This window comes from Xenopus laevis, chromosome 9_10S, assembly GCF_017654675.1.
Source record: "Xenopus laevis strain J_2021 chromosome 9_10S, Xenopus_laevis_v10.1, whole genome shotgun sequence".
NCBI classification, from domain to species: domain Eukaryota; kingdom Metazoa; phylum Chordata; class Amphibia; order Anura; family Pipidae; genus Xenopus; species Xenopus laevis.
In genome coordinates, this window is record NC_054388.1 from 96,876,633 (window position 1) to 96,900,611 (window position 23,979).

At 38.9% G+C, this 23,979-nt stretch overlaps 1 protein-coding gene across 1 annotated transcript in view; it reads left to right on the forward strand.

The window, feature by feature from the left end:
- The window catches only part of LOC108703154 (cytohesin-3), a 103,280-nt gene that overhangs the window by 35,450 nt on the left and 43,851 nt on the right, over positions 1-23,979 (forward strand). The window contains exons 2-4 of the mRNA XM_018239182.2: positions 17,398-17,480; positions 21,646-21,710; positions 23,542-23,608. Of these exons, the coding sequence (XP_018094671.1) occupies positions 17,398-17,480; positions 21,646-21,710; positions 23,542-23,608 (215 nt within the window). The remainder of the gene's footprint in view (positions 1-17,397; positions 17,481-21,645; positions 21,711-23,541; positions 23,609-23,979) is intronic.

The following is a 23,979-nucleotide window of genomic DNA, read 5'->3' on the forward strand; positions in this document are numbered from 1 at the left end:
GATTTTTTTTAAATAAATAAGGTCCAATTCTGCATTCTAGTTTTGTCGTACTTTATAATCAGAAAAATTCAGACTGATAAATAAGGCCCGTAGTATAGAGATTATCTCTCCCATTGACAAAAAATTGTTCAAAAGTACCCTTTAAAGCAGGAAAAAATAGAATTCTACTTGTAAAGCGGGAATATGTAGAAGAAGCCATTTTCCTGTGATTAAGCTAGATCACCATATATAAAGTGGTAAATTGTTTCAACTACATTTTCTTTTATCGTTCAAAAAAAACCAACAGTTTTTGACGGTGAAAGAATTGTAGCTCCACGTCCTCCCAAGCATGTAGCGGGTATCCAAGAACTCGAAAACCACAATGTGGAACGAGTCAACTACCTGTGATAACCACATTATAGTACAAGTGATTTATAGGAGCCAGGCAGGGGTTACAAAAGAACAATTGGCTTTAGCTCATAGCTTGAAACAGGTTGGACAGTTCACATTCATTCTCATATTCATAGTTTATAAACAGCATTCCTGTCACAAGGCTCAGCTGTATATCAGTTTTCCCACAGCCATTTGTAATAGGTCAGTCATCATGTCAAGCTGCTTGGTGTTACTAGACAACACTCCCCGGCATTACTGTTTACTGAATGCTGCAATTGAAGGTATAAATGAAATCTGCCTATAAAAAAATAAGCAAAGGTACAGGAATCTAAACAATTTTAAAGTTACAAATTTATTGTTATAGCTACTTTTTATTATGCATCTTTCTATTCGGGTCCGCTCCTGTTCATATCCCAGCATGGATGCTAGGGTAATTTGGACCCTAGCAACCACATTCCTGAAACGGCAAACTCGAGAGCTGCTGAATAAACAGCTAAATAACTCAAAAACCACAAATAATAAAAAATGAAAACCAATTGCGAATTGTCTCAGAATATCACTCTGTACGTCATACTAAACGTCCATCTAAAGTTGAACAAATAAACTTCACTTATATTATATAAATTATTTAAATGTTGTTCTTTCACATCAATCAGGCAGGTGTAATGTTTTTGGACACTTATTTCGGCAAACTTTGAAAAAATTGTGCCAAAATGGGGCACTTGATGGCCATGCACATGCACTGGCTACACTATTAGATGGTAAGGATGGAGGTGAAATGTGGGGAGAGCAGTGACATCTAGTAAGTGCAGAATGGAAAGAGAAAGTAATTGCTTGCCCCGCCTCTACGCCTAAGGCATAGGGGAGGGGCAGGCAATATATGATTGACAGCTGTTTTTTAAAGGGGACCCGTCACCCAAAAAAATTATTCAAAATCCTATTTTATCACATTAGTCAAGCAAAATGAACTTTAATTACACTATATAAATTATTTGAATCTGTTTCCTTAAGTCTGGGAATTCATAATTATAGCACACAGGCAGGAGCCATTTTGTGGGCACTGTTATAAAGGCAAGCCTTGCATCATCTCAGAATCTGTTTTGTGCACCAGAATAGAGGACCCGATGTTCATCCCCATGCCCTGGCTACACAATTAAATGGTTAAGAGAAAGGGGAAATGTGGGGAGAGCAGGAACATCTAGGAAGTGCCGAAGGCATAGAGGCGGGGCAGACAATATTTGATTGACAGCTAGGATTTTTAAATGAGCTTACAACAGCTATGAATGCTTTAATAAAAAATAGAAATTGGATTTCATGTTTCATTTGGAAAGGGCTTTTATTATACAAATTTTTGTGTCTGGGTGACAGGTCCACTTTAAATGCGTTGTATGGATGTTTTCATTAAAAAACATCTACTGTAGGTGACAGGTCGCTTTTAATCTTGCATGATGTGTAAAGTGCAGCACAGACATCCTTGCTTCTGTAATCAGCACTAAAGGTCACAATGTTGTACCCCTTAGATGCGCTGCGTTTCATCCGACAGTCAGATAAATGTAGTTCTTATATGCGATTCTCCTTCACTTCCTGTTTCTTCACAACATCTGACATGTCGTATGAGGTTCGTCGCATGGCGACGTGTCGGCACCAAACGCATCGTGGAGTTCCTCCCTTATTGCTTTAGCACCTGCACTTGGAGTAATGGTAAATTAACCCTTCTGTTTTTGTCTTATGGCTAGGAATAGTTGCCTGTTTGCCTGTATCCTTGTTTGGTGTGTGTGTGTGTGTATGTATGTATGTATATATATATATATATATATATATATATATATATATATATATATATATATATATATATATATATATATATATATATATATATATATATATATATATACACACAAACAGCAGAACCCCCATTTTATGTTTCAGGGGGCCAGCTTAAATATATTGCAATATATGGACAAACAATCCCTGTTTTGTTTAAAGGGTAAGGCATTTTTAGTAGATTAAGGCACAAAATGTTTCAGTGTCCTTAATATATTCATAATGGGTTGAGTCGCCATCATGGGGACACAGGGGGGGTACAACTCGCCCGGGCCTGAAGGGGGGCTTGGCTGTGCTGCGCTTTTCCAAATAGCTGGGGCCCCCCTTGGCAGCGCCGAAGCCGTGCCGCCTCATCGGAAGTCCTGAACTGCTGGAGACACGGAAATCTGCCGAAGTCCTGAAGCCATGAGACTCAAAGTCTTGAAAAGAGCCGAAGTTAAAGTCAAGAAGCCACGAGTTCAGTTCTACTGAACACCAATGTGTGTTTTTTTATTTATTTTTTAAAGCCCTAGCCACCAATGTATTAATTTAATACTCTATAGGCCCCTGCCACCAATGTTTTTTTAAATATTCTCTGGGGCCCCAATGTTTTTTTAACTTGTAAGGGGGGCCCTGGCACCAATGTTTAAAACAAAAAAAAAAACTTTTATGGGGGGCCCTGGTGCCACAGTTTCTTTTTAAACCTTATAGGGGGGCCCTGACCTTCAATGGCTTTTAATAACGTGTGTGGGGGGGTTACCATTTTTAGCCCTGATGTCGGTGTGGTATTTTAACTGTGGTGTGGGCGGATCTGGGATGGGGCTTGGGGGCTGGGGTAGGGTGGGCAGGATCTGGGTGGGTGGGGCCCCAAAAATTTTGTTGTTTTCTAATGGCGGCTCTTTTCAGGGGGCTTTAAGGGGCTTGTAAACATAAAAAATATTGTCTAATTATCTCTCCTTTTCCTCACTGCTGGTAACCACTCTTGAAAGTTGAGCTGCTTTATATATTCGCACAAATCTGGCTTATGATTTTTCTGTTTGGATTGGTTTTTTGTTTTTTTTCAAGAAGATTGTTGTTATGGATGATCACAGCAATTATTTATAATGCAGAGTTATGCAAACTATAGTAGTCCATCCCTTACCTCCTTTTATTGCCTTAAGTCATGTGGTACGGCAAGACCTTCCGTTCATGTCTTCATGATTTACCAGTATTTCTGGAGTGTTCTGCTTTGCGGATACAAACTGACGATTGCTTTTTGTCTATGTGAAGTGATGTAAGCCATGTATTTCTTCCATAGCCAGCATAGTTAATGCAAACACAATAGGTACTAGGAATTGGCAAAGAATCATAATAGCATTTTTTGTGCGTTCAAACTGTTACCTGAGACTCCTACAAATTTACCTTTGCATTACACAAAGCCATTAAATGAGTGCTATTGACTAAACTTGTTTTTCACTTTGAAGAAATATACTCAACATACACTGAGTCGTCATTCCAGTCACTTAATATGGTTATAGTTTACTCTCAAAGAATGTACTGGAACAACAGTGATAGTTTCTGTTGTTGAGCCGCATTTCTTCATTCACTTGACATGGTTATAGTTTACTGTTTGGTTTAAAGGAATGTGTACGTTTCAGTTACATGATAGTTTCTGTTGTCAACTTATGAAATCCACAGCAAAACAGATTAAACATTACATTGATTTTCCCGAAAAAGAACTTTGAATTCATGAATGTTGAGTATAGCATTATACTTCTGCCTACCAATGACTTCAGTTTATTGTTGCTTTATATTGGTGAAAAGACATATGTTTGTTCTGCTTTTATAGTTATAATTATCACAGGAAAGTATTGGTTAAGAGCAGTGATTCTACCGCCTGCATACATACAGTACTGAATGCAGTAAAGCCTATATGAACATCACATACCTCCCAACATTTGAAAAATGGAGAGGAACAAAAAGATCTGCTGTGTGTAGTAAGTGGAAATTTTTCGACCATGCCCATTTTATGGCTACACCCGTTAATAACAAGGTCCATTGTACAAAATTTGCCAGGTTATGACAGTTTGAACACATTTCTGGGAGTTTTAGGGCCATGTTTTTTGTACTATAACTATGGATGCACATTTGGGACGCTGCTGAATCCACAAATCCTTCGTGAAAGATTCAGGCGAGAACCGAATCTGAATCCGAATTTGCATATTCATAATAGGGGCAGGAAAGAAAAAAAGTGTAACTTTTTTTTTTTTTACTTCCTTGTTTTGTGACAAAAAGTCACGTGATTTTTCTTCCAGCACCTAATTTACATATGCAAATTCAGATTTGGTTTGGCCAGGCACAAGGATTCGGCCAAATCTTGCTGAAAAAGGCAGAATCCTGGATTTGGTGCATCCTTAGCTATAACAGTTTTGCTAATGATGGTGATTTAAGATGTTAGTCTACGTTTTCCCAACCTGCTTTTATTAAATAGCTACAATTGTGTATTTGCTTATCATAAATTGTTACAAATTTATTTAAGTGCAGGTGCTGAGTATTCTGCCAAAAAGCCTCTTATTTTAATTAAGTTTCAGAAACTTTGTATCTTTTTCTGGCATTCGTGCAGAAGATCAAAGAGAAACTCGTGACTTTTTAATAAAAAGTCAGGACTGTGGGCTGAGTTGTAGTTATGTGTGGGTCAAGAAAAACTACCCGTACCCGACCCTAACCTGCTGCACCCCAGCCTGCACCCAACCCTAACCTGGCGTGATCGCCTCTTTATATACCCGCCCCACTGTGGTGTCACCAAAGGGGCGGGGCCTACACAATATATAAATAGGCATGTGCAGAGGCAGAAGTGGGACAGAAGAAGGCTGCGGGTGGGGAGAATGGAGGCTAAAGTTCAGCCCAAACCTGCCCGAGGACATACTGTGGAAGTTCGCCCGAAAACCTGTGGGGCCCACAGGCTTCAGCTGGCCTGCACATCACTACTGAGCTGTCAAAATAGGGACTGCCCCGCAGAAAACGGGACAGTTTGAAGATATGACATCACTATTTAACGTTACAGATATGCAGGAGGCCATAGCAAGGCCCAGGTCCAGAAACCAATGACAACGACTCAACAGTTAAATAAAGCCAAACCCCTTAAAGGAGAAACAAACCCCTTATTAAAAAAAACCCTACCCCATATAAACCCCCCCTCCCTCCTCCCCCCCCAGCCTAGCTGCTACCCCGGGCAAATGCCCCTAACTTTTTACTTACCCCTCGGTGCAGATTCAGGGATTGGATTTTACAGCAGCCATCTTCCGGGTCTTCAGTAATCTGAGAATGAGACCAGCGTGGCAGTGCATGCGCAGTTGGTGCAATTTCCCAGTTCGCCGGAATTGACGGAAATTACCGAAGCGCCAGAAGAAGACACGAAGACCCGGAAGATGGCTGCCATGGACTCCGATCCCTGAATCTGCACCGAGGGGTAAGTAAAAAGTTAGGGGCATTTGCCCAGGGGAGCAGCTAGGCTGGGGGGAGGAGGGAAGGGGGGTCTATGTAGGGTAGTGGAGTAGGGTTTTTTTAAATAAGGGGTTTGTTTCTCTTTTAATGCACTGTAGAAGATTCTGAATGTTTAAAGATAGTTCTAGTTAGATTTTTGGGACACAAAATGCTTTATAGCATTTATCAGCTTTTTAGACATATTATGCCCAATAAAATGTATAAATCAAGCTATGCACACATGGCCTGACATTCAAGACAGATATCGTAAAATTTGGCCACACACAGACATAGCCATATGCCATCATGGTAGCGATAGGTTGATTTTGAATAACCACGTTGTGTGTCTGTATTTATAGTATTGGTTATGAGTGCTATAAAATGCTCTTTAATATAGCAGTTACCTGGATTTTAGCCATGGTGGTTTCCTTTCTTGCAGAACAAGTAACGCACAACTTGACCCTTTTGTATTTAATAGCCTTGGCATATGTTAAAGATGTTATTTCAGGGCCAGAGTAACAGCTTCAAAGGCCATTCTTTTGTAGAGTGCTTGGGTGGCAGATGTATTTTGGGCTGTCCTTATTGTAAATCACAAAGTTCCTTCCCATACGACAGACTACAGGGGCCTAGCCAACACAGCTCCTTGTCTGAGAATTGTTGTGATCAGTGGGAAATAGGAAAGGGATTTCTGTGGCTCAGAAGCAACTTTGAAATAACATGTGGGTGGATTTCCAGCTGTAATAGGAAGGAAAAGCAGACGCATAAACAGCAATTATGCCTTTCCTCCAAGTGAAAACTCCTTTCCCAGTAATTCAATCTTGTGACATTGTGCTGCTCAGATTCTGGGGTTTATGTCCAGTTAAATTATTGTATTGTTTCTCTGCACTAATTATAACTCAAGGCATCAGGGAAATGCCATAAACCACAGCTGAAGCTTTATAAATGATGTCATTAAAATGGTTTTGCAAAGTTTAAAATCGGTGGTCAGATGGGTTTTGTTTTGTGCCTCAGTACAGGGCTGTAACTACAGAGGAAGCAGACCCTGCGGTTGCAGGGGGGGCAGGAGTGTAGGGGGCCCAGTGAGGCCCTAATTAATGAGCAATTTTAACATATCTTGAGAGAATAGGCTAATATATCAATATTTTGGGGCCCCAAATTGAATTTGCTTTGGAGCCCAGTAACATCTAGTTACGCTACTGCCTCGGTATATTTATTCCATTGCTATCTAACTATATTCACCTCTCCATCTCTGTTAGACCACCTACTGAACCTGTCGCTTTTTAACTCTCACCTTATAAACCAATTATATGTGTTTTATAGGTCATAAAGCCTCTGTATAATTGTATAAGTATTTGTAATAGGGGGGAAAAAATGTTGATTTTGGTCTGATTAATTTTGTTGTTTTTTTCTCCTGCAGTAAATCACCTGTGTGTATGTGTGTATGTATGTATGTATATATATATATATATATATCTCAAAAAAACTTCCGCACACATAGGTCTTGATAAGTGAAAAAAAGCTGGTAGATTTATTTCAATGTTTCGGCTTACAAACTGAAGCCGTATATACAGGGGCGTAACTACAGAGGAAGCAGACCATGCGGCTGCTGGGGGGCCCAGGAGGTATAGGGGGCCCATGAAACCCTAATTAATGAGTAATTTCGATATATATTGGTGAAACAGGACAACTTCTGGATATGTTGGGGCCCTAAAATGAATCCGCTGTTGGGCCAAGTAACATCTAGTTACGCCGAGAGAGAGAGAGAGAGAGAGAGAGATTCTCTACACCTTTGTGGTCACAGCCTCATTGCACCCCGCCTAAATTAGTGGTGAGCACAACTTTCCCTTGTTTGTTATATATATATATATATATATATATATATATATATATATATATATATATATATATATATATATATATATATATATATATATATATATAACAAACATGTGTGTGTATAGATATATATATATATATATATATACACACAGAGAGAGATATTGATTGCACACACACCGTGTTAAATAGCTTTCATCTTTTATTTAGCAATAAAGCTATTAGAAGTATATTAATTGTACATCAACGTTTTCGTTCATGGTCTGGAACCTTTCTCAAGATGCATTACCATACAAAAACCAGCAATAAAGTTACGAAATTTAAAACATACACAATCCCTCCCATATTGTGACATCACAATCTCTAATTAAACCAATATGTGTAACATGATACATGTATGTATATATATATATATATATATATATATATATATATATATATATATATATATATATATATATATATATATATATATATATTTACTTAGTCTACCATTATTTTTCACTAACTATTAGTAATAACTTTTGAATGAAAGTCTTCCCAGAAATAGCAGAACCCCATTTTATTCAGCTTAAAGTTCTGTACAACATATTTATTTACAAAAATTTCTGTCTGTCCAGTTCTATGACCCTGGGAAAAAGAGGAAAGTCTATAAGAGCATGGGGTTGCGATTACTTTGCTGACAGGACTCAATTGTCAGCAGGAAACATAGGAAGCTGTGCTGGGCTGTAGGGAACAAGCTTCTTACTTCTGTGTCACTACAGCTGCAAAAATCCTCAGGGAGAAGCAATATGCAGAGCTGTGTCCCACTGGAAACACCAACCTCAAGGTATGGGGACTTGTTATCCAGAATACTTGGGAGTGGGGTTTTCTGGATAACAGATTGTTCCATAATTTGAGTCTTCATAACTTAAATCTACTAGTAGATTATATAAACTTTAAATAGAATAGGCTGGTTTTGCTTCCAATTATGGTTAATAATATCTTAGTTTGGATCAAGTACACGCTATTGTTTTATTATTACAGAGAAAAAGGAAATCGTAAAAAATTTGGATATATTGGAGCCTAAGGGATGGCCTTCCTATAATTCAGAGCTTTCTGAGTTTTTCCTGATAATGGATCCTCTACCCCATATGAAACATTAAGGAGAAAAAAGTTTTAAAAATAATTTATTGACACGACTGTATATTTTCTTCGATCGTGACTTTTCTTGATTAAGAAAGTATATTTAAAAAATTTTTTTTACATTTGCTGTCAGCTCTGAGATGCAAAATCCTAGCAGCAAGACACTTTTGAGTGCTTCATATGCAGGTAGTATTATGATTGAAGTGCTGCTACTATATGGCCACCATCTGTTCCCCCTTTGACGAATGAGGGCCCCCTTTTTTTTTTTTTTTTTCTGTTTCTCTCGTTATTTTCTCCTTGAGTGCAGATACAGACATTGTGTTTGTGTTAAGTAATGAATAAATAAAGTTGTGTTGTCCTGCGCTGGTAAGGGTAGAGACTAGAGTCCTGCACGGAACCAATTTCTAAGACCCGAACCCGCAACCCGCATATTTACCCTCTTTGATCCGCAACCCATCGACCACCATCAAATAGGAAGTGACATCATCTAAAGTGGGTCGGGGACAGAAACACATTTTGTAAAATATAGACATTATTACATAAGATAAGACATTTAAATGAGACCCGCAACCCGACCCGCGACTATACCCGCACCTGAAAATCCTCCCCTCATTACGCAGGGTGCCCGCTTTTTTTGCGTGTAACCCGCAGGTACCCGACCAGCTGCAGGACTCTACTAGAGACACATGGGAAGATGTGCCATCCCGCAGGCGATTTAGATTCTAGGCAGCGAGCGGGAAGGCTTTTCAGGGAGATTAGTCGCCCGAAGAAAAGGCAATTAGTCGCTGGGTAACTAAATCTCCCTGAATATTCCCATGTGTCTCTACCCTAAAACTGGTGTGTTTGCTTCAAAAAAACTACTATAATTTATATAAACATGCTGCTGTATAGTCATGGGGGCAGTCATTCAAGCACAAGACAAATAATAGATCCGTGTAGATTTTCATTGTATACTACAGGGCTTGTCTGTTATCAGCTGTGTAACCTGGGCCTTTTCTCATTTTTCAGCTTTGAATGGCTGTGTTTATTTAAACTATAGTAGAGTTGCTGAAGCAAACAAGCGAATTATACCAGTGCAGGGCAACACTACTTTATTTATTCATTACTTAAAAACGCTTTCATTTTCTGATGTTACTGTTCCTTTAATGTGTAGGATATGCATTACATTTTAATTAATTTACTACACTTTCATTTGTTGGTGTTACTGTTACTGTTGTAGTCTGGTCAGTTGAACTTCTGGTATTCTAACCACGCAGGAGTTCATTTGTCGATGGGGTTAAAAACTCATGCCAAAGTGCACTAATTGAATTGCTTTTACCTGGTAATTGTGGGTTGCTGATAAGGAATACTGTAAAACGGTGGGGTTGCTATCTGAATCATCAAGATGATTAATTTGATATTGAAATGATGTATTTTTGAACATCCTGTGCCGCTATATTACTCATAGAAACAGAAAAGTCAACCGACGGCATTTCAGTGATATTGATTTAGTCCTAGAATTTTTTAAAACCTAGTTGGAAATGTGAATGAGGTCTCAAAAGTGGATTGACATCCTCCTAATGACATGGGGTTAGTGGGAAAGGGCTTTCCTGCTACCTCTTTGCAAGTACAGGTATGGGATCCGTTATCAGGAAACCCTTTATCCAGAAAGCTCCGAATTACGGAATAGACTCCATTTTATCCGAAATAATGCAAATTTTTCAAAATGACTTTTTCTCTGTAATACTAAAACAGCAGCATGTACATAATCCCAACTAAGATATAATTAATCTTTATTGGAAGCAAAACCAGCCTATTGGGTTTATTTAATGTTTACATGATTTTCTAGTAGAAAGAGCACACGGGCAAATTCGGGGAGATTAGTTGCCCCGGCGACCAATCTCCTCTTCTTTGGGGCGACAATCTTCCTGAAGTCAAGACTTCGGAAAACAAAGTGCCACGAGTGCCATCCTGCTGGTGATTTTTCATTCTAGCCAGCGGGAAGGCTAGGGGTGTGCCCTTACCCTTAAGGCATGAAGATCCAAATTATGGTAAGATCCGTTATCCAGAAGGCCCCAGGTCCCGCACATTCTGGATAACAGGTCCTGTACCTGTAGTGCATATTCATTCCACTCTGTGGCAGGGAGTGAGTTACAGTGACTGCTATGGGTAATGGGCCTTCTAACATTATGACTCAAAGCCTGAGTGCAGCAGCTGAGTAATACAACTAGAGAGTTCAGAAAGATAAAGTGTGATAGTTGTTTTGAGATAGTGTTAACCACGTTATGCCTCTGGTTTGATGCTTATCCTTCCTCTGCATACGTGGTTCCTTGCACAGTACCTCTGCAACAATGTCATGCAAAATGCTTTCAAAATTAAGCACATAAAGAAGATTCAACAATTAGAATGCATTTACGCATATTAAAGGGGAACTCTGGCTTCCAAACCAAAATTTGATAAAGAGGCCCACATAAAGCAGAACCCCCTAATATATCCATCACAGTTACCGGTTTCTTCAAAAGGTATGAATAAATGCCATTTTCTATGCTGAAATCCAGCTGTTTAACAGTTCTTCTCTTTCTGCATCATTTGAAATCCTGGCAGGGAAGGAGGGACTAAAACATTAATGCTACAAATTGTAACAACTTCTCCACAGCTTACAGACAGCATGCAGGAACTACATAACCCACAATGCATTGCACTGGGATGTTCCTTTCCTTATTGAAATCATGTGTGCAGGGAATTGTGGGGTTTGGAGGATGCAGGCTGAGGACAGATGGCTGTTGATACAAAGTAACAGTAGTCAGACAGCTCAGCAAAGTAGTCAGACAGATCAGCAGGAGAGCAAGAGGCTAGGCTTAGGGAACTGTCAGAAACCATTAAAAATTATGAAAAGTCTGCATATTTTTTAATTGATGTATATTGCAAAGTTTCTAGAAATTTTTACTTTTCAAAAAGCTCAAGTTATGTTTGTGTGGAGTTCCCCTTTAAATAATGCCACTTAAGAGCTGCACTTGTTAAAGGGAAAGTATAAAAGAAAAGAGTAAGGTACACTTCAATTAGGAGTTGCTAAAGTAGTACACTAAACTACATTTGATTTCTTTTGCCTTTTAAATTTCATGACCAGTAGAAATTAGCCTTTTTGGGCTGTGTACACTAAGGCCAAGGCCATATGAAGAGACTCGGGGCCTTTATTGGCCCTTTCTGGCTGTCACTATGGTGTTGCATGTGTTGAGTGTCAGCTTAGATACTCACTGGTAAACTTTCCCCAGTGATAATACAGCTGACCAAGATGAGCTAATCAGTAATTGGTTGCTGCAAATTATTTAATCCAGAGTAATTTTAAATATATTTATTATTCCAACCCCTGTTTTACAGGGGTTCACTTTCAAAACACTTTTTTTAATTCAGTTGTTTTTAGATTAAATAAAGACTTTTTCAATTACTTTCCATTATTTATTTTTTAATGTTTTTTTTTCCCAAAATCCAAGTTTAAAGTTGAATGTTCGAGTCTCTTGTTTTGAGTCTGGCAGCTCAGTAATTCAGGTGCAGATTCTGAACTGTTATAATTTTGCAACATTGAGTTGATACATTTCTCAGCAGCATTTCTGGAGTATTAGCAACTATTGTATCAATTCTAACAGCTGCCGGTAATGAAACCCAGAGATTCTGCTCAACAGGGACAAAGATAAGAAATGTATCAACTAAATATATCCATTTAGAAAAGTTTACAGGGTTGGCGACCCCCCTCCAAAGTCATTGGAAAAAGTTGTTATTTCTGGTGATCTATCTGAAAACAACTATTGAAGGTGAACAACCCCTTTAAGTTGTCCTTTCAGGTATATCTGGGAAAGCAAAAATGGCATTTTCTACAAATCTCCTAAACCAGCCTTTTTGGCTGAGCCCCTGCCACTGCTGCAGTCCTCCCCCAGGGATGGTACTGTCCAACAGTTTCGGAACAACTGCAGTAAAGCAATGGTCTGGAAAAAAACTACACTAGAGTTGGGGATTCTGAAGAATATATAATGGCATTGTGAAACACAGTCTGCTTGTAAATCAGCATTCATTCAAACAAAAGGAAAGCAAGTAAAATAAGGCCCCACTGTATTGCGTGATATAAAGGCAAGTCGTTTCATCGGTTGGTTACCCTTTAACAAACAGTGTCTCTTGGCGGGTGACTGAATGATTTAGCTGACTTTTTGACATCTGAATAATCAAGAATAAAAAAAAAAGATTGTTCATTAAACTTAAGCCATATTTATGGGGTCCCCTGCTGACGTCTGTGAATAATCCTTTATTGTCCATACAGAAGAACATGGCCTTTGTCTTGGGACAGAGACACTTCTGTAGCCACTTCTGTAGACATGAATTACTGGGCAACCAAGCAGGAATTGCTGGCACCAACCTTACTGGGAAGACCACAGCTTGGCTTTGTTTTCCTTGTGTTTCCTATATATAGGAAGGCCGGTATTTTTTTCCAAAAAAGGTGGCAACCCTACTTGTACAGGTATCTGACCTGTTTTCCAGAATGCTCGGGATCTGGGGTTTTCCAGATAAACTCCATACTTTAAGTCTACAAAAAAATTATTTAAACATTACATAAACCCGATAGGATTGTTTTGCCTCCAATTAGGATTAATTATATCTTAGTTACAATCAAGTACAAGGTACTGTTTTATTATTATTGAGAAAAAAGGAAATCATTTTTTAAAATGTGAATTATTTCATTGTAATGGAGTCTATGGGAGATGGCCTTTCCATAAATCGGAGCTTTCTGGAAAACGGGTTTCCAGATAACGAATCCTGTACCTGTAGAAAAGTTGGACCCAACAAATACTTGATGAGTGTAGATTGGAGCAGTAGTTCAACTTTGGCTTCCGCACACCCTCCGATAATTATCAAAATGATACCTGGTGCACAAAGCTAGAGGATCGGCCGCCTCACAAACAGTCTAGCAGAAAGAATCCCAAGGCACACCGGGTCAAATGCAAGCAGTTGCCTTGCGTGTTTATTGCGAAATGCAACGTTTTGTGGTCACGCCCCTTTCTCAAGCATGAGCAGACCAGGAAGTTAAAAGTTCCCCAGTTTCCAGAAGTGTATTTTTCTGTAAAACCATAAAGCCATATTTTAAATGTAATAACCATTTTAACAGCATTACTTCCACCGATGTGGGTTTTCTTTCCTTGCCCAGGTACCCAGGTGTGTGAATGTCAGATGAAGGGCCAAAACATTGATATAAACTGTAGTCTGTAATACCGGCACTCATAGGGGCACATTTACTAAGGGTCGAAGTGGTTTTTCGAATTAAAAAACTTCGAATTTCGAAGTATTCAGAGACGTAACTAGAGGGGGACGGGACGTGCAGCCGGGCCCCGCCCCCCTCCGTATGGCCGGAAACGGCCACATTTACGGCCGCATGTCCCATTTACGAGTGGCGTGCGAGCTGCCGGGGGGGCCCGAGGGGGTGCGGGCCCTGGCCCAATCGCACCCCCTGCTCCCCCGGTAGTAACGTCACTGGAAGTATTTTTTGGGTACTTCGACCATCGAATAGGCCAAATTCGACTTTGATTTGAATTGAAAATACTTTGAATATTCGACCATTCGAAAATCGAAGAACTGTCTCTTTAAAAGACTTCGACACTTCGCCACCTTAAACCTGCCGAATTGCTATGTTAGCCTATGGGGAACTCCTAGAACCTATAGCCAAAACTTGGCTAAGTTTTAAAAAGTCGAAGTATTTTTTTTGAAAATCGTTCGATTGATTAGAATGATTTCTACGATCAAACGATTTTAATTCGCCGTTAAACGGCCAAAAAGAAAAGTTTTTTAACTTTGAAATTCAACCCTTGATAAATGTGCCCCATTGTGAAATGCTTACTGAATATGTATTCTTGCATACTCTATTTCCCTTATGGATAATTTTTGTTCCGTCCCCTTTAAAGCTAGACTTCATATGTGACATGGTTAATTAGCATTTAAAATGCTACCTGCTGCAGTGTGCACTGGTTACTGTGCAGCCACATATATATGCACATAATAATATATTATGTTAGATATAACCTTTCAGCACGGGGATGATACTTATGTCTGGTTTGAAATGAGTGAAGAGTCATCGTGCATATGTAATAGAGGTCTTAACAAAACTACTTTGCCACATGTTATTATTGCCAAGTGGATGCTTTGCTTTGAAACTCTGCATCTTGAATATCATTCAGCTGATGTGAAATACAGCTGGCAGGGGTTGCTGGGAGTCGTAGCGTGCAACAGCAGTAGACCATAATTGCTGTACTTTTTTTTTTGTGAGCAAGCATCTTCTGGCATGTATGTGTGAGTGTGTGTATAAAGCGCAAAAATATTCTGCAGAACCGTCCGTACCTCCCAAAATTTTGGAAATATAAAAGGGGCAAAAAGATTTGCAGTGCGGAATTTTTTTTGACCACGCCCATTTTTGTGGGCAGACCCCCTAATTGCCTTGTTCATTTTACAAAATTTGGCAGGTTATGATTTATGATGACATTACTTTATGTGTTATGACAGTTTTGCTAATGAAGGTGAATTGCCCTTTAAGCTGCAAGTCGCAGTTTCCCCAAAAGACGTGCTTATCTTAAATTGTTACAATTGTTTCTTTGCTTATCTTAAATTGTTACCAAAGTGCACCTGCCACGTGTTCTGGGCTCTCTGCCAAAAGCCAATTACGTTTTAGAAACATTGTATCTTTTTCTGGCGGTTCAGTGCAGGAGATCATAGAGAAAGTCGCATAGTTTCAGTAACAATCCGGGACTGAGGGTTGAGCTGTCAAAATCAGGACTGTCCCGTGAAAAACAGGACAGTTGGGAGGTATGCAGCACTGTACAGAGACTGTTCATCAGTCCTTGCCCCAGTGGATCTTACAATCTAATAACCCCATCACATCAGTGGCCCATGACTACCAGCCATCACATCCAGCCCGCAATAAGACATATCACAGGTGCTACAGGAGGAGGATTTTGTGCGCACATACGTCTGGAGGCTGGTGGAAGCTCAAATTGGAGACGATGCTGAGGCTCAGGAGCAAATGCATTCAGGCCCCGTCATCTCTAGTTATGCCAGTGCAACACATACATAAACACTAGCAGCCAAATTAACATACATTTAATAAATGTAATACATATTTATTAAAGTATTCTGTTATACATAAACACTATTGATGAGCAAATTAATTCGCCAGCCATGGATTCCCGAATTATGGGAATTAAGAAAAAACGCACATTGACTTTAATGCATTAGGAGAAAAAAAGGTCGCCGTAAGAAAAAACGCCTATTTACTTTAATGTATTTGGAGAAAAGAAGTCGCCATAAGAAAAAATGCCCATTGAATTTAATGCATTAGGAGAAAGAAAGTTGCCATAAGAAAATATGCCTATTGACTTAAATGCATTAGGAGAGAAAAAAGTCGCATAAGAAAAAACGCCCATTGACTTTAAGGGCAGAGACGCTGGCAGATTTGGGCTCTTCTTCGGGGGCGACTAATCTCCCCGAACTGCATTCCCCTGCCTTCCGCTGGCTAGAATGAAAATCGCCGGCGGGGAAGCTGGCGGAAGGCAAGGGTAGGCAGTTCAAAGAGATTAGTCGCCCCGAAGAAGAGGAGATTTGTCACCAGGCGACTAATCTCCCCAAATCTGCCAGTGTGTCTCTGCCCTACTGAAAAAAAAACACCATAAGAACAAACGCCCATTGACTTCAATGCATTTGAAGAAAAAAAGTCGCCATAAGAAAAAAAGAAACAACGCCCATTGACTTCAATGCATTTGGAGAAAAAAAGTCGCCATAAGAAAAAACACTATTGACTTTAATGCATTTGTAGTGTGACTTCAATTCGCTTTGCAAAATTTTGCTGTTTCACTAATTTTTTCGTAGTTTTGCGAAGATGGAACAGATTTGCTCATCATTAATAAACACCATTAGAGACCAAATAAAACTCCATAAATACTGAAGGGGGGTGAAACACCGGTAAATTCTTGTGTGTGTGCTAGCTTGTTTGTGCATCGGCTTCTTTAAGAACCAATAGAGTGTAATGTTTGTGAGTATCTGCATTAGAGCAAGTTGGCTGGGTGGGCCGTGTGCAGACTGATTTCTGGCTCCAGCAGCAGCAGCAGCAGATGAAAGGCCCACGCTACAGCTCACTCTACAGGGGCTTGTCTGCATCCACACACATCTTGTTATAGTTTAACCCCCTCTTGTTACAGACATTCATGAGCTCTGATCCCACTCCAGGTAAAATTCTGCATTCTGTGCAATGCAGCTTGTACATGCAATGCTTTATTGCATGCAGAGGAGAATATTTACTCACAGATGCTGAATGTGCTACCCAAGGGTTAATTACTTAGCGCAGTACCTTTTGAGCAGCAATTAGTTGGATGTAGTAATTTAGTGTTTCACTGCAGTAAATATTGTGTACGGCTAAATGCTAGAAAAAAAACACCATTGCAAATGAAAAAGAAGCCCCTGAAAAGTGTCCGGCAAACTGCATTCCACGTTATGCTGTGGTTTGGGTTGCTGTGACTGATCCATCAAGGTGACCAAGCAGGCATCAGTCTTGCAGTATGAACCAATCAAAAACAGAAAACATCATTTAATTGTAGAAATTAATCTGAAGGAAAGGGTTAGTGCTGCTTTATTTGGCTTTGCGGTGCCTCGTTTTGGTTTATTGGAAATGACTGTATTGATGCGGAGGGTAAGTGCCTTCTTGGTAAGGAAGTGGTGACTAAGCTTTGTTTGTAGGGACAATACATTGTTGTGATCTTTTCTTTCTAACTTATTTGCTTATGTTTTCTCATTCAGTGCCTGAAGATCTCTCCTCTGAAGAGCGAGAGGAACTTCTGAATATACGACGAAGGAAAAAAGAACTCATTGATGACATTGAGGTAATAATACGTTCCGGCTATAGGCTATAAGCCGTTTGACTTTTGAAATCTGTTTTTAATGGCAAAATAGCTTAGTCCTAATAGTACTGTAAAGTACCGTGCAAGTGTGCAATGACTATTCATACCTTTTCACTACCTGTTCTTGTCACATTCTAATGGTGAATCGTTTGCAGTCAGCATGGGATGACCTGCTCACAAACACAACATTTATTTTTTTATGTCTATGCTACAGGAACCCAAAATTGATTGCAACTATGCTTGTCACCTTTAGTCTTCTTACACGTGGGTATTTTTTTACTTTTTTTCAACTGGCAAATAGTAGACATAGGGTGTGGGTATGGCCACAGAATGAATACAAGTTCAGAGAGCCTGGTGGGCATTCCATGATATGGACCATAGGCCTAAGCTGTTAAAGGGATACTGTCATGGGAAAAAATCTTTTTCCAAAAATGCATCAGTTAATAGTGCTGATCCAGCAGAATTCTGCACTGAAATCGATTTTTCAAAAGAGCAAACAGATTTTTTTTATATTCAATTTGAAATCTGACATAGGGCTAGACATATTGTCAGTTTCCCAGGTTCCCCCAGTCATGTGACTTGTGCTCTGATAAACTTCAGTCACTCTTTACTGCTGTGCTGCAAGTTGGAGGGATATCACCCCCTCCCCAGCAGCCTAACAAAAGAACAATGGGAAGGTAACCAGATAGCAGCTCCCTAACACAAGATAACAGCTGCCTGGTAGATCTAAGAACAGCACTCAATAGTAAAAGCCAAGTCCCACTACATTAAGTAGGATAAATAACAGCCTGCCAGAAAGTAGTTCCATCCTAAAGTGCAGGCACAAGTCATATGACTGGGGGCAGCTGGGAAACTGACAAATATGCCCCATGTCAGATTTTAAAATTGAGAATTGGATTTCAGTGCAGACGTCTGCTGGAGCAGCACTATTAACTGATGCGTTTTGAAAAAAACATGTTTTCCCATGAAAGAAATTGGAGCAATAAACCTTTCCTTCAGATTAATTTCTACAATTAAATTAAGTTTTCTGTTTTGTACTGATCCAAACTAAGATATAATTAATCCTTATTGGAAGCAAAACCAGCCTACTGGGTTTATTTAATGTCTGGATGGTTTTCTATTAGACTTAAGGTATGAAGATCTAACTACGGAAAGATCCGTTATACGGAAAACCCCAGGTCCCAAGCATTCTGGATAACAGGTCCATACCTCCCCACTATCCCGTTTTTAGAGGCACAGTCCCTCTTTTGACAGCTCAACCTGCAGTCCCTCGTTTGTACTGGAAAGTCCAGTTTTTCTCTGCACTTTTTTGAAAAAAAAAAACAAAGTTTCGAACTTTTTGGCAGAGAGCCCAGAACAGCCACAGTTGCATATAAGATACTTTTGTAACAATTTTGAGATAAGCAAATAAGTAATTGTAACAATATAAGATAACAAGTCCCTTGGGAGAAGTTTGACTCACAGCTTAAAGGGCAATTCACCTTCATTAGCAAAACTGTAATAACTGGAAAAAAAAACAGAAATATGTTCAAACTTTCATTACTGCCAAATGAACATGGTAATTAGGGGGTGTGGCCTTGAAAAAAGGGGGTGGTCCAAACAAATTTCACAGCGCTACGCTAGTCAACGTTTTTGTCCCTTTATTTAATTCCAAAATGTTGGGTATGCAGGTCCCATACTTGTATCTAAAATTATTCAGTGCCTGAAGCAGTGAAGGGTGGTTTAGCAAGAGGACCTTGCATTGAGCTCTGGAGTAAACCTCTCTGACAGTTATTTACCCTCTTGTGCACAGACATAATCAGAAATATTAAGCAGTTTCCCTGCTTAGCAAGATCTTGGTCAACTTGCTGATTTTCTGTAGACTGCGGGCTGACATCATTTATTAGATCCAGTTAAAGAGGTTGTTCACCTTTGAGTTAACTTTTAGTATAATGTAGAGAGTAATATTCTGAGACAATTTGCAATTGGTTTTCATTTTTTATCATTTCTGTTTTTAGATTTATTTAGCTTTTTATTCAGCAGCTCTCCAGTTTGCAGTTCAGCCATCTGGTTGCTAGGCTGCTAATTATCCTAGCAACCATGCATTGATCTGAATAAGAGACTCGAATGTGAATAGAAAGATGAGTAATAAAAAGTAGCACTCATTTGTAGCCTTACAGAGCATTTGTTTTTAGATGGGCTCAGTGACCCCTAATTTGAAAGCTGGAAAGTGTCAGAAGAAGAAGGCAAATAATTAAAAAATAAATAATGAAGACCAATTGAAAAGTTGCTTCACTTTGGCCATTCTAAAACATACTAAATGTTAACTTAAAGGTGAACCACCCCTTTAAAATGTATGAGCCAGCTTGCTACAGAACAGCACGTTCGAGTATTTATCCAGTTCCCTGCCAGCTTATAGAATGTTTTTTACACATATGTGGATTTATTTACTATGTTATGTAAACTAAACCAGTGCAGTCACTTACAGCAGACAACCACATTTTTGCTTTCATTTTCTAATGCAGTTGACCCAAAAAAAACTTGGGTTGCAATTTGACATTTCTGTTAGTAAATCTGTACTGTGTGTATGTGATTGTTGGTATTGTAGCAGCAGTTCCATGATTGCTAGCCATGTGGGCAGCGCTTGCTTTGTTTTGTTTTTTTCCAGATTACAAGTGCAATATCTACGTGACAGATATGTGGTTAGAATAAAATTCTTTCTAAAAATAAAATGAATTTTCTTCCTTATATGTCACTCGTCCTTTTAGCCCTGCATGTGAACAAGAAAAGCAAGCATATTATAATTGAGCGTGTCTTGGCTGATAGATATCTTAAAGCTATTTCTCTGCAGAATCCGAACCCCAATTAAATATCAATCAGGATAGAGACGTTGATCAATGTATGACTTATGAAGAATTGTCTGTAGTGGGGATGTGTGACTTTAGTTTTTATTGTTCTCAATGAAATGGGGGAATTTGTAGTGACATGGCACTGCAAAAGCGACATCTTGGGTTTATTGCATATTTAGAGACAGGCACCTCTTCATTTAATAAAATCAAAAATACGACTAAACTTTCAAACAGACCCTTAATTCTATGCATGTGTTTGTTATGTTCTATTGGCTTTATTACCCATGTAAGGTAGACTGGGAACTTACGCGAATAGGTTGAAATCTGCTTTGAAAAATTCACCCTTGTATTAGATTCTGTGTCAGTCTAGAAATTAGGCCAATCGTTATTAAAATCCATGTATTTATTATCCATCCCATGCAAAACTCATGAGAGCAAGGGGGGAAGTTCTGAACCAATATCTAGTATAGGTAAATCTAAAAACCAATACATTTTATCAAAATGTTTGTCCCCCCCCCCTATATTTAGTATCAGGAGTGAGTCTCATGCACTGGGCAGCAGACACTGACACTTTTGTGGTAAAACAAATACCCAGAGCCCATGACTACGTGCCCTAAGTGGGTGCGAAACGCATAGGGCAGATGGAGATGCAAATATACATTTTTTTAACTTTGTATAAATAAAATAATTTTTTAAATAATTTTATCTGGTCCTGTGGATCCATTTGAGTGTTGGTCGGCCCTGCTTCTTCTTTATATCCTAAAACAAATACCCACTTCTTATATATATATATATATATATATATATATATATATATATATATATATATATATATATATATATATATATATATATATATATATATATATATATGAAGATTAATTTCCTTTGCCTTTTGGTTTTTTTTTGGTTTTCTTTCCAAATGATGTGAAATCTATTAAAAACCTTAGTTGCAGTAATTTGCAAAAAAAAAAAAAATATATATCTATCTATATATATATATATATATATATATATATATATATATATAAAATAAGATACACATTCTATCCCAACAGATATCATTTTGGTGCAGCTCAAAAGCCTGTCCCCCCATCAGTGTTGCTGTAGGGAGCACTTATCTCCCAGCATGCCACAGCATTGATAGAGATGACCTTGGAGGGGTGGGGGTGGGATGCATATGGGGTTCCACAAAATACAGTGTATTTGTAAGTGAGCAATTGGATTCCAAGGCTTGCAACATGTTTTATACCCCAATCTATGAAGGTGTTCTATGCTCATTTTTTTTTACTATCCCTATCATTTTTATCTTCATGCAGAGGCTGAAATTTGAAATAGCAGAGGTGATGACTGAAATCGATAATCTGACATCTGTAGAAGAAAGGTAGGATTCCTGAATAATGCCATGGATTGAATTTATTAATGCGGCATTGATCCAATAAATATTTCTTGGGGAGGGGTGACATAATCCATAAATTATGTTAGTTCTAGTTCACCCTTGGAAATAAAATGTCTGTGGGTAGCATCATCAGGGATCCAGCAGGGCTGCCCATCCTGTTCTCCTCTAGGGTCACCTTCTGCTTTCAGCTGCAGATTTCCCAAAGGCAGTACAGATCAGCCATGTGTATAGCTCCAGTGCTTAGATAGCTCGTTGGGGGAGGGAGAGGAGCACAATATTGATGAGAATAACACAATTCTGTTAATTGTCTCAAGGCATATTGAGCTCATTTATGTAATATGCTTGTAGTTAGAACTCTATGTTTTAATAAAACTTAAAATGTAAAAAGACACACACATATACAGTCACGTACTGGCAATCTGTGGGTTCTGGCAAATGCCAGAGGGGCTGCTGTATGGTTCCATAAAAAGTTACCATATAGTGGGCTGGTAGGGGGCTTGTAGGGCCTCTGTGTGTTTCGGCCCTCGTTGGGGCCTTTATCAAGGATAAAGTGCTAGTGCTACAAGAACAATTTAAATACACAAAAAAGGCTCCAAAATGACGTCATAACCATAATCCTGTTGTGATAGGTGCATACATTTTTCAATGAAGCATACATTTTTCAACTAATAGATTAAGTGAAAATATTGTTTTTGTATAACTAGCACTTTATCCTTCATGAAGGCCCCAACGAGGGCTGAAACGTTGAACGCACGAGTGATGAATCAATAAAAATTCTGTGCGGGTCCCTCTATAAGTATTATACAACAAAAATTGAAATGACTATGCAATTAAAATAATATTAAAATGTCTTTTCTAGTAAAGGATACACGTTTAACATAATCAGACACGCTGCATTTTAATCATATAGGGCTTTTCAAATATCTTTTTATCTGAATTATACACCCTGTTTTGGTAGTCCACTGCATTGAACCTGGAATTTCATAGATTCCTATCACATATGGAGTTTCATACTGCTCTAAACTGCTAGTTCTGACTTTGCTTTAATGGCAACTGTAATTTTCTCCACTGGTGTTTTATTGCCGGCGTAGAAAATGTTAAGTGTGGCATTAGCTTTACTGAACCCGTGAAGCGACAGGTTCCCTGCAGGTGACTAATGAAACTGTAACTCTGTATAGCACTACCCTAAGGGGCAAATTCATCAAGGGTCGAATTTCGAGGGGTTAAATCCCTCGAAATTCGACTTGGGAATAGAATCGAATAGAATCGAATAGACAATGCGGGCGAATTTACGCGCTGGCGAATATTCGCGAGGCGAATAGGCGCTCGATCGAATATTCGCTCGAAGGATTTTCATTTGATCGAATGCCTTTTTATTCGATCAAAAACTTGGAAAACAAGCCTATGGGACTTTCCCATATGCTTTTAAAGCAATTCGGTAGGTTTTAGGTGGCGAAGTAGGCAGTCGAAGTATTTTTAAAAGAGACAGTACTTCGACTAGCGAATGGGCGAATAGTCGCATCGTTTTTGCGCTCGATCCAGTACTTCGACTATCGAATGGCGAATAGTCACAGCGTTTTTGTGCTCGATCTATTCGAATCATTCTACTCATTTACGCCAATTCAATAGTCGAGGAGCACAAAAATTCGAAGTTTTTTTACTTCGAATCCTTCACTCAAGTTAGTGAATCGGCCCCTAACTGTTGCAGACCAAGTTCACCAAATATTGAAATGCCGGTACAGCTCTGTAGAAAATGTTCATGCTTTATAAACATCTAAACTGATCATTTGTCTTTTCCTCTTTTAATGCAAAACAGTAAAACGACACAAAGAAATAAGCAAATTGCAATGGGAAGGAAAAAATTCAACATGGATCCCAAAAAGGTAAACTTTTATGTTTCTCATGGTTATAATTCAGGTTTATCCATATGCTCATGCAGAACACCGCTAGCCACGTTTAAAAGGGACTTGTAGAGAGTGCAGCTACTTTAGCAAGTCACAAATATACTTGTCATGTATTCATCTTCCATGTAAATAATATATGGACTGACATATGGATTTGAATCTGTTCAGCTGCAACAGCGTGAGTGAGGTTCGGAATTCAATCTGTTTGAAAATCAGTTGGTTAGGGCAGGAGTTTGACAAAATGATGTTGGCAAGGGGTCATATGATAGTGGCACATTCAAAGTCAATCACTCATTCTGCTGACAATTTTGCTTATTACATATCTTATGTTAGCAATAGTTGCGACTTAA